At 35.8% G+C, this 15,559-nt stretch overlaps 1 protein-coding gene across 2 annotated transcripts in view; it reads right to left on the bottom strand.

Annotated features, from left to right (window-relative positions):
* LOC129263892 (3-ketoacyl-CoA thiolase, mitochondrial-like) overlaps positions 1-11,069 on the bottom strand; it is a 28,032-nt gene extending 16,963 nt beyond the window's left edge. The window contains exons 1-4 of one of the 2 annotated variants that reach the window (XR_010293852.1): positions 10,928-11,069; positions 3,828-3,994; positions 591-719; positions 111-227 (exon numbers count right to left, since the gene is read on the bottom strand). Coding sequence is in view for 1 of the 2 variants with exons in the window: in XM_064100751.1 (XP_063956821.1) it covers positions 111-227; positions 591-719; positions 3,828-3,994; positions 10,928-10,943 (429 nt within the window). In the remaining variant the exon portion in view is untranslated. The remainder of the gene's footprint in view (positions 1-110; positions 228-590; positions 720-3,827; positions 3,995-10,927) is intronic. The other variant, XM_064100751.1, reaches the window with a different exon arrangement.
* Positions 11,070-15,559: the final 4,490 nt, after the last annotated feature.

Raw genomic sequence — 15,559 nt, 5'->3', positions numbered from 1 at the left:
GTTGGGGTGGCCTTGTCCTTTAAAGCTTATACATCCAATTCTGCGGTTTTAAGCAATTTGTTGTGACAAGTAGTCCAAAAAAATATATATTTATTTTGCCTGTATCATACCTTCTGATCTTCGCCGAGTTTGGTGCCAAACCTTGCCCCTCTCAGGGTGTAGGGAGCCATGCTCATATTCTCTGTTCCCCCGGTCAGAGCGACCTCGGCATCACCGGCCAATATCTCCTAAAAATAGTAAAGATGAGAATGAATAATTAGACTTACCATTACTAGAAATATCACTGAAGGTGATTTATACCCCCGCCCTATGGCATTACAATGGTACTGCAAATTCGAACACATTTAGAAAATAAATCCTGTATTTCTTCATCCCAAGATTAATATTTGTGCTTACTTTCAGGAGCACTGACTAGATACTGGGGAAGAAGTTTTCCATAAAATACTGTTTCTCTGTATTGCCACCAGTTTGTATCCAAACAAAATGTTTAAAAAACTGTGCAAGATTGCCAGACTACAAGACAAAACATTGGGAAAATGAATTACGTTCTTCTGAGAATGGCACTCCTATGGCGTACGTATGTCATTTACCTGCGTAGCTGTTACTATCGAAGTGAACCCGGACCCACACAGTCTGTTAACAGTGAGGGCGGGCTTCGACATGGGTACCCCACAGCGGAGTGCAACGTGCCTGGCGGTGTAAGCAGCATCTGGCGATGTCTAGTAGAAAGAGAAATAGGGGTAAACGATGAATATTCACATTTCTGACATTTCCTTTTATCTCTGATTTTTACAACTTTTATCCCATTAATGGATTCTGTAGTTTCCGGCTTTGTACAGGGACAACCCGGTTTCAGCAGGCAATGGGTTAACTCTCAACTTGATCAAAGATTCTAACAAATATGACCTGCCAACCCCAAACCGACAATAACTTGCCCAAAAAGAATTTGGATATTTTATCAGACCTGCCAACCTCTGAGAATGAAAAATTGTATTCTGTGATAAAAAAACATTTTTTTCCCAATAAAAACTGTATTTCATAATAAAATGCGTGGCGTGCGCGCTCATTGCAGCACTCAAGCTGCATGCCAGCTAAAATGCGCACTGCTCTTGCAGATGAAAAAAAAACATTGAAACATGTGCATAACTCACCCTGGTTTTAACAAAATGATTGAAAAAAAAATTTACCTGAAATTACATTGACCCAATAACCATATTAAAGAGACATACTGTATAGGGATGATTTTTCTCAATAAATTAAAAAAAAAAAAAAAAGGACTAAATACGCCAAAAACGTACTGGTTGGCAGCTTTGTTTTATTGAGCTTGGAAACAAACATCATAAGTGCCTTTTGTTTGAAACAATAATAACAATGATAATCACAGGATGCAATACTTTTCATTACTGATCAATCATAAAACACAAGTACTTCAGTGAGAGCTTAAAGGAAACCAAAACCCAAGAAGAGAAGCACTCTTATTGGAAAGAGTAAAATGAGAGGAACAATTAAAAAAACGTTTCATCAAAATTGGTTATGAAATAAAAAGTCTTGTTGTACTTTCTATGGGGATCCTCAAATTGGCAATGCTTCAAAATTGCTGATTTTGTGGACAACTCTCCATTTGTTTTGTACACAAATTTTCAGATGTTCCCCTTTATTTAACATATTTCACATCATCTCGTGACCTTGACATATGCGGTGTGAATTATATTTTCCCATGACATATGTTGTGCTCAGGAGGCAAGATGCAATTTGAAAGATAATGAGGAAAATCTGAATATTTGTGTACAAAACAAATGGAGAGTTGTCCACAAAATTTGGCATTTAGAAGCATGTTTGCCAATTTGAAATCCCATAAAAAGTACTTGTAAAAAGACTTTTTAAATGTCCATAACTTGCTTATTTCATAACCGATTTTGATGAAACTTTTTTTTTATTGCTCCTCTCATTTTACTCTTTCCAATAAGATTGCTTCTCTTCTTGGGTTTTGGTTTCCTTTAATAAAAAAAAAGGAGAAAAGAAGGTTTCAAGTTTTGGTTCACTCAAGCATGAGATGTGCACACTGCAATCTCAGTGAATCTTCCAAATAGTCCACAAAAAAGGACTCCAAGAAATTATTTTATTTTGTATTTAATTTAACATAACATCCACCCTTTCACACGGTAAAAAAAATCGTAATTTGAATGATGATTCCAGTGAAAAATAAGACTAATGACGAATATATAGCACATGTGAAACCAAACTAGAAGATGATTAGAGAATCGCGAACGCTAATCAAAGTCTCGATTACAATAACAATCATCATTAGAATGATAATTCAAGATTCAAGTGTGAAAAGGCCCAATGTCAAATTCTGACTGTATGAAGAAGAAATTACTCATTCAGATTCGTAATTTTTACTGTTTGAAAATCAAATTATCATTCTGGCTACTTACAGAATTCCCATGGCAATTTAGTGTGTATATTGGGATGGCTGCTTAAAAAATCCCAAACCCTAATATATTTGTTCCAACATCCTTGCTTCTTTAAAAATGTACTTCCCAGAAGAAATCAATTGTAATAATATTTCACTTCATTCAAATGATACAAAATATGGGTACTTTCAACATTATGAAACAAAATTATTGCAAAAACATGCTCTTTTATTAAACCTTAATATTTCATCTCTATTTTATGATTTGCCTCAGACTCCAATTAGTAGCCTTGGGAATTGTGTCCCTCTTTTATCATTTTTTTTTTCTTTCTTTTCATGCTCTATTAAAAATAAAAATGTGTCTGTGAGAAAATGGGGACTTACTGTATAGAAATCTAAGGCTTAAAGATAAAGTGACAAATGGCCCCCAAAAAATTTCTTTCTTTTCATGCTCTATTAACAATAAAAATGTGTCCGCGAGAAAATGGGGACTTGCCGTATAGAAATCTAAGGCTTAAAGATAAAGGCCCGTATTCTGATATCAGGTTTAACTTAAACTCAGGTTTAAAGCTGTAGTTTAAGTATGGATAGCCAATTGTTACATAAATCACTACCTGTAGAGATATCATACTTCAGCTCATTTGGCTCTCAAATCATTCATAATTGTCTAGGAAGTATAAGCAGATTATTGTCTTTACCATCGATGAATCAGGAAAGAGCGCAGTAAACATAAGAAACATACAACTTATTAATAATTTTGATACTTATGGCTTCCCATACTTAAACCACAACTTTAAACCTGGGTTTAAATTCAACCCGACTTCAGAATACGGGCCATAGTGACAAATGGCCCAAAAATTTACCAGAGTCAGCCATGGATATGAAATTTTACCAAGTGGCACCAAATCTTGAAATAGCAATTATAACAACAACAATAGTGATGATAATAATAATAAAATAATAATAAAAACATCAACAACATCAATAATGTTAACAACACCTACAGTGATAATAACGATGATGATAATAATAACAATAATAAGAATAATAATAACAATATCAACAACAACAACAACAATGATAGCAACACCTACAGTGATAATAATGAAAATTATGATAATATTACGACCTACATTATTACTGCTGATTATAATATTGACAAAGATGAAAACATTATAATTGATATAATAAAGACAATGATAAATATAGGACTATTAAAAATGGCGTTTGTGGATTTTTAAACAATTTTGTAATAGATTTTGAATATTTAGAAAATGAGATCACATATGTTCCCGGTTTCCCTTTCTTTCTTTCTTTTTTTTCTTTCTTTCTTTCTTTCTTTCTCATTTTTCTTTCTTACTTCTTTCTTTTTTCAAGTTGCACTAAGTCTTTTTAGCCTTTGTTAAGTCCTCACCTGTGCCACATTTCCAATGACAGTGGTATCTATGATTTCAGGGTTGATGTTGCCCGATGCTAGCGCCGCCTTGGCCGCCACTTCAGCAAGGTCTGTACCAGTCTTATCCTTTAGAACACCACCAAAGGTACCAAAAGGAGTGCGCTTGGCACCGACAATGAAGATTCCTGAAAACAATTATAATGCAGAGGGCAAGCTCTTTGAACAACGGGTGAAAGTAGAAAGTAAATAGGGTTTATTTTCATTTGGTCCAATGCTAATTCGTCCAATTATCAACTCGTCTACTATCATTTGGTCTACCAGCAGTTCGTCAAATATCCACATAGTGAATTAATGAAGTACATTTATTTCCAACGATAAAGCTTCAATACTTTTTATGAACTTGAACAAAACAATGGAGGTAGCAACTCAGAAAGCACAGCTTGTGATGAGTGCACTGCATAGAGATGTATACTAGTAACGCTAGAGGGCGTACTTCGTCAAATCGCTGTGATTACGTGGAGACCGTCCGCCATTGCTCGATAGGTATTCGCAGCCTGCCATGCGCGTACAGTACCTATGGGGCATGTACACGGATGAGCACAGAACATGACAAATTGAGCACGAAAGCATATGGAAAAGCAAAATTGTAAATATTGCACTGGATTAAAGTTCAAATACAACAAAAATCTAGCAAAACTGAGGTCAAAAGGCCTATATAGGCCTATCTATAGCGCATAATATAGGCCGATACAGCTATAATACAGGCAAACGATTTAAAGTCCCAATTGTTTTTGCTTAGGTAAAATTTCGATACATTAATATGACTTCTATTTTCTAATGATTTGGAAGAGATGAATATCAAAAATAACATTTAGACCTAGGTCCTGATAAATAAATTTAATGTGTTTTAATATGATTTGATGTACATTAACCTAAGAAAATTCATAGGCCATATCACAGTGTCTGATGCATCTGAGACGCTGTATCGAAAAAAAAACCACGATTGTATTTTTATAGTTCATAGTTTCCTAATTACTATTATGCTGATTGCTGATAATTTATTTCTTCACTTTAGATAATTGTTATAATTCATTTTCCATATATATCTACACAATAGGGCCTATAATAACTCGATCCCTTTTCCCCATGTCTTACACGCTGATGTAAACCAACATCACAAAAACTCGCGAATCATAAAATGACTTTTTATTGATATTTGGAAATGATTTACGCATTGATTCAGTTAAAAATTGATGATTTAGATTTCCTTTGCTGGCAACCATCCCATCATATTTATAAATATGTATATAAAAGTATACTTTCTTACTTGCGATCAATGTATAGAAAAGTTTGTTGACAGCAAAATTTGCATATCAAATGCGCGCATGCAGTCGTACAATTTTGCAATGTACAGGAGGCCTAATGGGGGGTTGGATGTTTATGTACAGTGTTATTGCCTTGCAAACATTTTAAAACTTCGGAGAGTAAACAAATCACAATGCGCAAAACAATTTCACTTTGATTTTCTGGAAAGTATAGACTTGATTCTCCCCGGCTGAAAATATGCTGATCGGCAAACTGGCTGAAATATTTTGTTTATCGCCGTTGTTTCTGATCCTATAATGATTGGACCAATATCATGTGAACAAATCAAGGATAGAATAATAAGGAGAGGAAGAAGGGGGAGAAGGAGAGAAGAAAAGGGGCGGGATTATGATATATAATTTGTATTATACTATAAAGAATATTATTACTACTGCAAGAGTGTATAAAACTAATATCATGAAAGACATCAATGCAAACTTATCATAATTATGAAAACGGTTGCAAAATTGTGAGTACTAAAACCAAACATAATTATGAAACAATAATATTGCAAAAGTGACAATACTTGGAATAAGATATTAAAAATCCTAATTTAATCTCAAATTTGATACCTGCCTTGAAATTGTGTTAATTAACTGTGTCTGTGTCGCTTGAATAAATGAACTTTATGGCAAATATTTGTAAGCACTGGCACCGGCCTAACATATAAACAGATAAACACGCGTTTTGAATATCCAGTTTTGTTTTTCATTTTAAAAGTATAACTGAATTTGATTTTCTAGTTTTCTTCCTTTAATGTCATTTGCTGGCCTATGGACCTGAGTTTGAGTATTCGATCGTTTTTTTTTAAATAAGATTTCCATGGATGAACAAAATTATTTTATTATGTTACGGCGTCGCGGAATGATTTTGAAAGCGATGGGGTGCATAAAATCACAATCATTTATTATGTGTAATGTTCATTTTCATTTCAGGGAGGGGTCCGGTCGCGCCCCCTGTATTTTATTTTGATCAGTATGTTAAAGCGAATTTGCTTAGGTGTGTTTGTTATTTTAATTGCACACACGGCCCCTAAAAAGCGAATTAAAAAAATCTAACTTAAAGTGAAGGGAATTAAAACTGTCATTTTTTAAAAGTTTGAACAAATTAGGCTATATTCTCGACATTTTAAATCAATATTTTATTTTCGGGCCATATAGGCCTGCAGATTTTGGGGAATTTATTATGTTCCTATAAGAACAAAATCAGCACGTTCACCAAATAACACAAATTTCAACATTGATGGTGTAACGGGAGGCTCACCAAGAACAATAATGAGATGCCCTTTAATAGCGCATGTAGATCAAAACACTAACTTATACAGAATTAATTGTACAACTTAATGTATAAAAATGATAGGCCTATATTTCATACAAATTAAAGCAAGTTACATATCATGTAGGCCTATATAGAAATTACAAAATTATATCCAACATAAACATAGAATCAAAGGACGTAAATGTGGGAAGGATGGAAGGAGGACGATGCAGTTAAAGGTAGGGAAATCCAGAGAAGGGCTAATTCACTGCAGTCTTTTGAATTAATTGTCAATCTTTCTATTAATGTCCGCTGTATGTTTTTATTTTTATATGATTGTTTATATGATAGTATATCAACATTGTTATCTATTACAGGCCTATAAACGGACAGGTAAATGCAAATTATTTAGAATTTCATCCCGAGAAATCAGGTTTTTAAAATGCCAAATTAATAGCATAATCCCCATGTAATCACTCTAATAGTGTATTGAGATGCAATTTGTCATTCATATTTTCGATTTTTATGAGGTTGTGTTCTTTTCTTCAAGATAAAGGCCGGAGACGGCACCCCTTTTCACAGCGTTACAACGCACGAGCTATGGGTACATCCGGGTACTTTTGCGAATCTATACCTATCGAGCAATGGCCGCCACGCTCCACACAATCACAGACGTTAAGTACGCGCGCCTATGGCGACTCCGCACTCTAGCGTAGTTAGTATACATCTCTATGGTGCACTGTGACATAAACAATGAATACATAGTACATGAAATAAACTTATGAAACAGAGTACAATACAAAACAATGTAGGGAAAATGGGGGGGGGGGGACAGGGCAACTTTATATAAAATACTAGTATGTCATTTGAAACAGAAAAAAAATCATCAACCAATCATCCCACAACTAAATCTATAAAGCAAATCACAAAATTTAGGGACCGGACGTAAGTTTTTTCTTAAGTTTTTTCTTAAAGTTATATAAGTTGGTGCATGTCTGATGTCTGTAGGTAAATTGTTCAACTTTTTTGACCTATAAAACAAATATTATGTTGATAAGAACAGGTCCTGTGTCTTGGCAAATGAATTAATGAAGAGGAGCATGTATTGTATTTATATAAATTCTGATTTGTATCAAACAACTGAGAAAAATTAACAGGCATAAGCCGATTGATACACTGATAAACAAAAAAAAATTGCTGGTAGGTTGTAATTTCTTCTAAAATAAGCAGTTTAAGCTCAGAGTATAATGTGCTAACTTTAGATCTTGGGTTTGCTCCAGCTATGATTCTAACTATTTTTTTTTTTGGGGGGGGGGGTCTAATTGCCGTTTCATCCACTCAACATTTAGTCTAATAACCAGTTGGTCCAATTTGCCAATAGCCATAAAAAAGTCCATACCATTTGGTCTAATTAGACTAAGTGTAAATTGGGAAAAATGAATGAAAAAAAATATATTAGACCAACTGATTGTGAGACGAGATGGCCATAGCCTAGGCATAACGTCCATGCGCAGTGAGTCGCCATCGGCAGTCTTCAACCTTCAATTTTGCAACCAAAAAAAAAAATTCTTACCCAAATCTTTGTATGAGATGAAAGTATCCACAAATCCTTTGAAATATATGATAAACTTTTCTCCTGAAATTGCTACAGTTTTTAGTAAGAACATCATGAATTACACACTTCCGGAACGGCGACACAATGGGCCGTATGCATAAAAACAAGCAATTGCTTGTGCTAGCCTTTTGCTTGAATCGGTATGCACACAAACAAGCAATTGCTTATAAGCAAAAGCTTTTACTTACAAGCACAAACAATTGCTCACTACTCGTAAGCAAATGCTTACCAAACAAGCAATTTACTTGTCTTGATAAGCAATTGCTTGCGTTTTTTCAAGCACCTCCGGACCAGCTTCAGCTCTTGCTTACTCAGGGCATTCTCGTTTAAGGATTAAATTTTCATACCGTTTCAAGCTCCATATTCCAGAGGTTATGTTGTGATTTCATATCTAATCAATTTCCTGTTATTTTAGACTTTTTACGGCAATTTTTGTCCATCGATCTACACAGAAACCCCCCTGATGCTCTGCGCTGTTTTCCCCCTATTTGCGTAATAAAAAAATACTGCTGCCAGTTCGGGCACGAAGCGTTGTTGTCCTACTGTGCGATGTTCGCACAACCGTAACGATCCTTTGTCCAACACATAAGCAATTGCTTAGGCAGTGCAAGCAAAAGGTTTCAGCACAAGCAAAAGCTTGTGCATACGAATTTAAGCAATTGCTTGAACTTGCCCTTTTGCTTGACCAGCTCTTGCTTTTGCTTAAAGCATTTGCTTATAAGCAATTGCTTGTCTTTATGCATACGGCCCAATGATGGGTATATTTTGAGTCGCCGATTCGAAAAATCCAATACATTTACTACACAGACATATCGCGCATGCGCACACACACGCACCGATCGTACACAAAAGTGCATTGACTCAGCTGCATTGTTGAAACCTCTCCGTGGGTTAAGATATACGTTGAGTCGCCAACCCCTCTTATTTTGATAACAATTGTCACCCCCACCTTCAAAATGAAATGATCGTGAGCATTTTTTTATAATCTATATTTTGATACCAAATATTGGTAACTTGAGCGGGCAGTTTTGGAAACATCGATTGCTTAGTGTGGGCGTCTCAAATCGTTGCCCGAGAAAAATGGCAGCTTAAGGACGTTCCACAGTTATGTTTGTGCGCATTATGATCTGCGCATAGTTTACACTGCGCGCTGACGTCACAATGGATGAACAGGTGATTAATTAGCTGCGGGTATGTGCTGATTTTTCTCATCTTCTGCACTTTAACTGCAGATCCGATGCGTTATTTCATGAAGCTAAAAAATTGAATTATTCCATGGACCATTCAAAAAAAGATTCTCTACAATTTCAAAATACTTTACTCTGCAGTGCTGCCAAGAATCACGAATATTACCCCGAGATTGAATAAATGGTAGAGTGGTTTTGATTTTTTCTTCACATAGATACAAAGCATTCGGCGCATTTTTGGTGTTTTAAAAAGCACATTTGCTCTAATAAAAGTACTGATAGTTTAAAAACAAGCACATGAACCCCTATTTTTTAATGTTTGTTCCTCTTAGGTATACCTTCCTCTACAACTCTACAAATTTTGGTGAAAATGACATGGATTTTGAATAAAGTGCAGCATTTATTGTACTTTTGTAGTTTGTTACTGAAATTTCACATTTTTTAGATTGGGATTTTGTTATCTTTTACGCCATTTTTAAGAACTGACAGTGCTGTTAAACTTAAAATTGCAAACAAATAGCACTTTAAATATATTCTCCATTCTAACGATACAATTATTAACTCTCTTGCGAAATTTTATGACTTTTTCATGTATTTTGACTGAGTAATACAGGTTAAAACTCATTGTAGTAATCTTGGGCGGTCTAAAAATGCAAAATTCTTTTGAATGCGCAATTCTTAAGAACATCAATTTGGGTGAACTTTGAAGTTCTATAGCAAAAAATCAAGCACATGGACCTATGTTAATTTTTGCATATTTCGAATATTAAGGTTCTAAAGTATCTATGTGCAAAGTTTGGTGAAAATGACATGGTTTTCACTTTAACTGTGCATGTGGAACGTCCTTAAATTCGCACCGTACAGACCAAGTTTGCAAGTCTGACTTTGACTGCGCTTAACTCCTTTGTCTTTTGCTGGATCTTTTAACCAAACGTTGCAGCATTTCAGGGAATTACTGAGGATTAATATCAGATGCCACAAGACACTTTTCAACATTGCAAAAGATTTCTAGAACCATTGTAGTCAGGCAGTGACAGGTGAGTGGCGCAACAGTAAAAAAACTCACTGCGCATGGACGTTAGATGAACTGGTCTAGACAAAGTGATGATTGGACCAAATGGTTGTTACACAAAATGTTGATTTAGAATTTTAGAGTATTAAATTTATGAGATTCATTTTTTCTAACTAAAATTTAGTCTAAAATATTGAATTTTCCTTGAAAAGCAGAACACAATTTTCACAGTCGAGACAAGGTGACATTCACAATGACAATGTCATTTTAATGATTCATTCAGTTTAGAATTAGAGCCTAGGCTAAAACAAGGTAGGAGTCTACACTTAATATGTCAAATACAATCCAAACAATATTAATTATGCCAGTTATAATACAATCCCGAAGCATGCAATCAATCTTATTCATTATGACTTAAGTCAAGAAACTAACAATTTATTTTCAGATCAATTCGCGAATTCGCAAGCGCCGCGGCGTCAACGTGCACATCACCCGGGTGCGTACAACTACAAACACTGACCCAGGGTTTCCCCGCAAACTCACAAGCAAGATGCGGTGCCGGCGATCAGGGGAAGAGACCGCACAGAGCTGGGCGCAGAAAATAAGAAATGAGACAAGACTGCATTAAAATTCGAATTATGAAATTAATTATATGGATGTCATAAGCTAATAATATAATTACCTCGAGTCAGGGCCATGATGTGACTTTCAACGACTTTAAAAGACTAATAATTTGAAGTGCAATCTCTGTGCCACTTTCTAGTAGGCCCCTAGTAGAATTCGTTCTAGTCACAAAATGCTTTTAAAAGATTTGGCGCCATCTATTGACAATTAACATACACGATCGAAGAAAATGGAAAGGGGCGGGGTCGTGGTCGGGGCGGGGGACGGGCGCGGTCGGGGGGGGGGGGGGGGCGGTGGAGATCCCATCATCATTTCAAAGAAGTTCACTTCATTGCGAAAAAGGACATGTATCATGTTCAAACAGAATGTGCAATAAAGAAATTTGCATTTTTTTTTTTCATTTATATGAATCTGTGTTTTATTCGAATATTCACTTAAATTTACTTCATGTATTTGTTATGATTCTATTTGTAAAAGGTCACATATTTCAATATGTGGACTTCTTTCGATTGTATATTTTGTTAGTTTTATTTCAACAAAATCCAATTATGAACTAAATTAAGACCCTCAAGAGCCCCAGTTACTTTTACAGGAGTACATGAATTGCGACTTTAGCGTTATAATAATAATGAAAACTTTTACCCAGGGTAGCCACTTCAGTTCCGAAAACTGTTCTCCCAGCGGGCCCTGCTATTATTATTACCCCGGCTTTAATTAGCACGGCTACCTTGATCAGGCGCTCGAGCATTCGAGGAATTTCTTCCTACCGGGTACCCATTCACCTCTCCTGGGTCAAGTTCTGCACAACGTGGATCAATTTTTTGCCGAAGGAAATTAAGCCATGGCTGGGAATTGAACACACGACCCTCTGTTTCAAAGTCCGGAGACTAATCCACTGGGCCCGGACGCTCCACGTTGACTCTATACTGTTTTTGTTACTTCAGATTTATATTAATATTTTACTTCCGACAATTGTAAGCGCTGTGATACTTTTTGTGTATAGCGCATATAAATAACCGTTATTATTATCATTATAGCTCTACTCCAGCCCTCCCCATCCCTCCCCTCTCTGGCCAGCGACGCCCTTCTTTATTGAAATTATGTTACTTTTTTTTTTCTCCCCCGTTTCGAACTCCATGCGGTTTTTCCCGGTTTCAAAAATGTATTGTAAATTCTAGATGGGCAAAATGATACGTTTATACACACGCCAATATTTTTTTCTAGGTCATATTGAGGACCGTTTAGAATGGAAAACATTTGCATTGTGTCAAAAGGTCAATCCCTCGATCCCTCCTAGATATCTATTCCCCCGCCCGCACCCTTCTCTCTCTATATATATATTCTGCCCCCCCCCCTCCTTTATCTATAGGCATTTTATTTGATTCTGTTCTGTGTCCCACTTTTTAGGCTCTAGCGTCACCCCCCCCCCCTCCTCCTCTATCACCCCGACCCTCCTCTCTATCTGTCTTTCACACACATACGGCACACAACCACACTGGGGCGCCCCCCCCCCCCCTCCCCCCAAGCAAAAAAAGGCGTGAAATATGTTACTTTCTGAACAGGCCTATTATTATGTCAAAATCTACCATAAAATAGAAACATTATTTTGCTCACTCGCAACTTTTTATATTTTCCCCCGATACGCCATATCTGACCCCCTCAATTTTTTTTTACTCATTACGCCACTGCACACACACACCTACTCCGTGTTTCGATTCTGTCTCCTCTTCACCCGGCACTGTTGATATACTTCATCTGCATTAACATTTGACCTTTGACATAGTTATTCATCATCGCTATTGCCGTGTACAAAACAGTGTTGGTGACCTTGAAAAAAACAGTCACCTTGCTAATGTTTTTGAGACAAAAAAAGTATTAAATATGGACATAATAACACTCATTTAGCTCTCCCCCCAAAACGCGAACATTTCGGGGAGGGTTTAATTCCGAAAAGGAAGAAGGATAAAATTATAGTATGAAACCTGTGAAATAGTATTTTAAAAGGTATTTGTAAAATGTATTATTTAACATGCTTAAATGCCCCTATAATTAAAATGACTGAGAAAAGAATATGACACCACCGCGAGATCCCCCCCCCAAAAAAAAAAAAATAATAATAATAATAATAATACTGGCACCGCTCCCCCGTCTACAAGAATCTGGATGGTGTTTCATAATACCAAATACACAATGCCTGCAACAAGTTTGCTTGCTCTGAGCCAATCAAACTGTATGATTTCAGTAGCTTTAAACATTTTATTGCATATAGTTGTTAGTAAAACAGGCTTTGTGAAACGGGCCCCAGATGTAGATGAAATAATTGATTGAATGAAGACATAACGGGTAAGGAATGACAAGAGAAATAGGTCGAACGTCAAATGAAAATTGATGAAAACATGCACGTGTGAGCATCTATAATTCAACCATAGCTGAACTGAATTACAATGAAACTTAATATCTGAACAAAATACTAGGTAGTTTTTGCATTTATGCCTATAGTACGGGGAAACCTGGGGGGCGGACTCTCTGCGACGCATCGATTCCTTGGAAAATGCAATTAAAATCACAATAAAGAACTGAGAGGCTTTTGTTTAATTGAAAGTTTTTTTGCTTTTTTTTTAAATTATTTTCCCTTCCACAGGGTTCTTTATTTTCAAAAAGCATAGTTACACTATATAAACATTTACCATTTTTTCAGACAAACAGTAAATAAACATGGTATATACATAATTCATAATACATAGACATGTAGTCAAACTGACTTATTATACAATCAAGTTGTCACAGCCAAATCAAATTTGGCAAGAAAAATAAGAGAACTGATACATTATATCTAAGAAATAAACACTGGTATTAATTATGTTTGTTAATGTGACAGATTGCCAGCTTGTTCGAAAAGGTTTCTGAAACGAAACTATTTCTTTCTGAACTTATTTGCTCTGAAATTTGTTTCATAAATAAGTTAAAAGTTGGTGGACTGGGACAGCAATTCATCCGAAGATTTGCACCGGAAGAAAATATAAAATTTTTAATTTAAATTCAAATTTAAATAAATGCTGTTTACATTTTTATACATACGCTATTAACTATATGGAAATAAAATAGTTGTTTAAATAGTTAAAACAAATGTTTAAAACCTTAAACAACTCTCAATAAATTTGGCATGCAAGGTTCGCTTAGTAAACAAGATATTGATTTTACTGTGTATGAATCCTACGATTATAGCCTTGGATATGATTTTAAACAGCGTTTTTCCTATAGCATTCATAAGCCCCAAATGTTGACTGCAAAGTCGGGTAGTGGAATCGACATTTATTTTCATAATAATTATGAACGATTAGTTTAGTGTAGATCAGTCGAAGGCTAAATTGGCAGAAATGTTGAGGTCGAATTAGAGGCAGGGTCAACATTGCCTACAAGCGGGACTTTTTTTTTTTTTTTTTTTTTAAGGAGCAAAACAGTTGCATGATCAAGCACATTGCCTTTATTTTTTATGTCTTCCTTCATTTCTTCCCCTTTTTTGTTCTCTTTCTTCAATTTCTGGGTTTTTTTTATGGGGGTGCATTTTTTTCTCTTTCTTTCTCTCTCTCTTTCTTTCTTTCTTTCTTTCTTTCTTTCCGTCTTTCTTACTTTCTTTTTTAATTCATATATCTATCTTTCTTTCTTCTTTCTTTCTTTAAGTTTAGTTTTTTAATGTAATTTTTGTTTATTAATTTCTTTCGTTGTTTTCTTTTTTCTTTTTATCTGTCAATCTTTCCATCTTCCTTGATATGACAGTGTGCAGTCAACCCCTACGGCCATACCTGCCTACTCCTATATCTGCACATACGTTTATTGAAATGACAATGAAATAATAATCTGCCACCCCACTTCCCATCTCAGTAGGACACCCCCCCCCCCCGTCACCAGTCCCAATTAAGCCTCCCATTAAGGAGGTTGGTGTACTTTTGTTCAATTTAAATCTATATCCCTTCCTGTCTGACATGAGTTAATGAAACCATGGCAACGCGAGACATTTATCATGTTGATATCCCATGCCCAACAGAACTTGACCTTATAATGATCAAAGGGTAATCGATAATTGTGTCTCGCCTAATTGCGAACATGATTAGAAATCGAGCGATCGTTGTGTAGCCACACTGTTCATGGACCGGGCTCGTATAGAAATACATTTTCATTGAAATTAATGATAAGTTATTCATGTTGCTTCAACAATACCACACGGGTAACACAACAACTGCTGAGTGATGCTTGCCTATGAAAAAAAAATCATATAAGCAGACCGGGTACGTGGGATTCGAACCCGGCACGACCTTTGGATCACTAGATCAGCGTCATAACCACTAGACCACCAAGTGCCCTAAATTATCTGGGTCAAGCTATCCCATTATATTAAATATCAAATCGAAGGAATCATCTTGAGTGATAAAGATAAAAGATAAGTTATTCATGTCTTTCCAACAATACCACAAGGCTAACACGGCAAGGGTAACACAGCAACAACAGTTGATGTGTTAGCCTTGTGGTATAAGTTGGAGAAACAATAATAATAATAACAACAACAATAATGATAACGGTATATTTACCCAGGGTAGCCACTTCAGTTCCGAAAACTGTTCTCCCAGCGTACCCTGCTATTATTATTACCCCGGCTATGCTATATAGGCTACCGATTCATGTGCAAACAGCT

The sequence above is a fragment of the Lytechinus pictus genome, chromosome 6 (genome assembly GCF_037042905.1).
Source record: "Lytechinus pictus isolate F3 Inbred chromosome 6, Lp3.0, whole genome shotgun sequence".
Taxonomy (NCBI): domain Eukaryota; kingdom Metazoa; phylum Echinodermata; class Echinoidea; order Temnopleuroida; family Toxopneustidae; genus Lytechinus; species Lytechinus pictus.
Note: the sequence above shows the minus strand (reverse complement) of the source record. Positions and strands in the feature narration are given on the sequence as shown.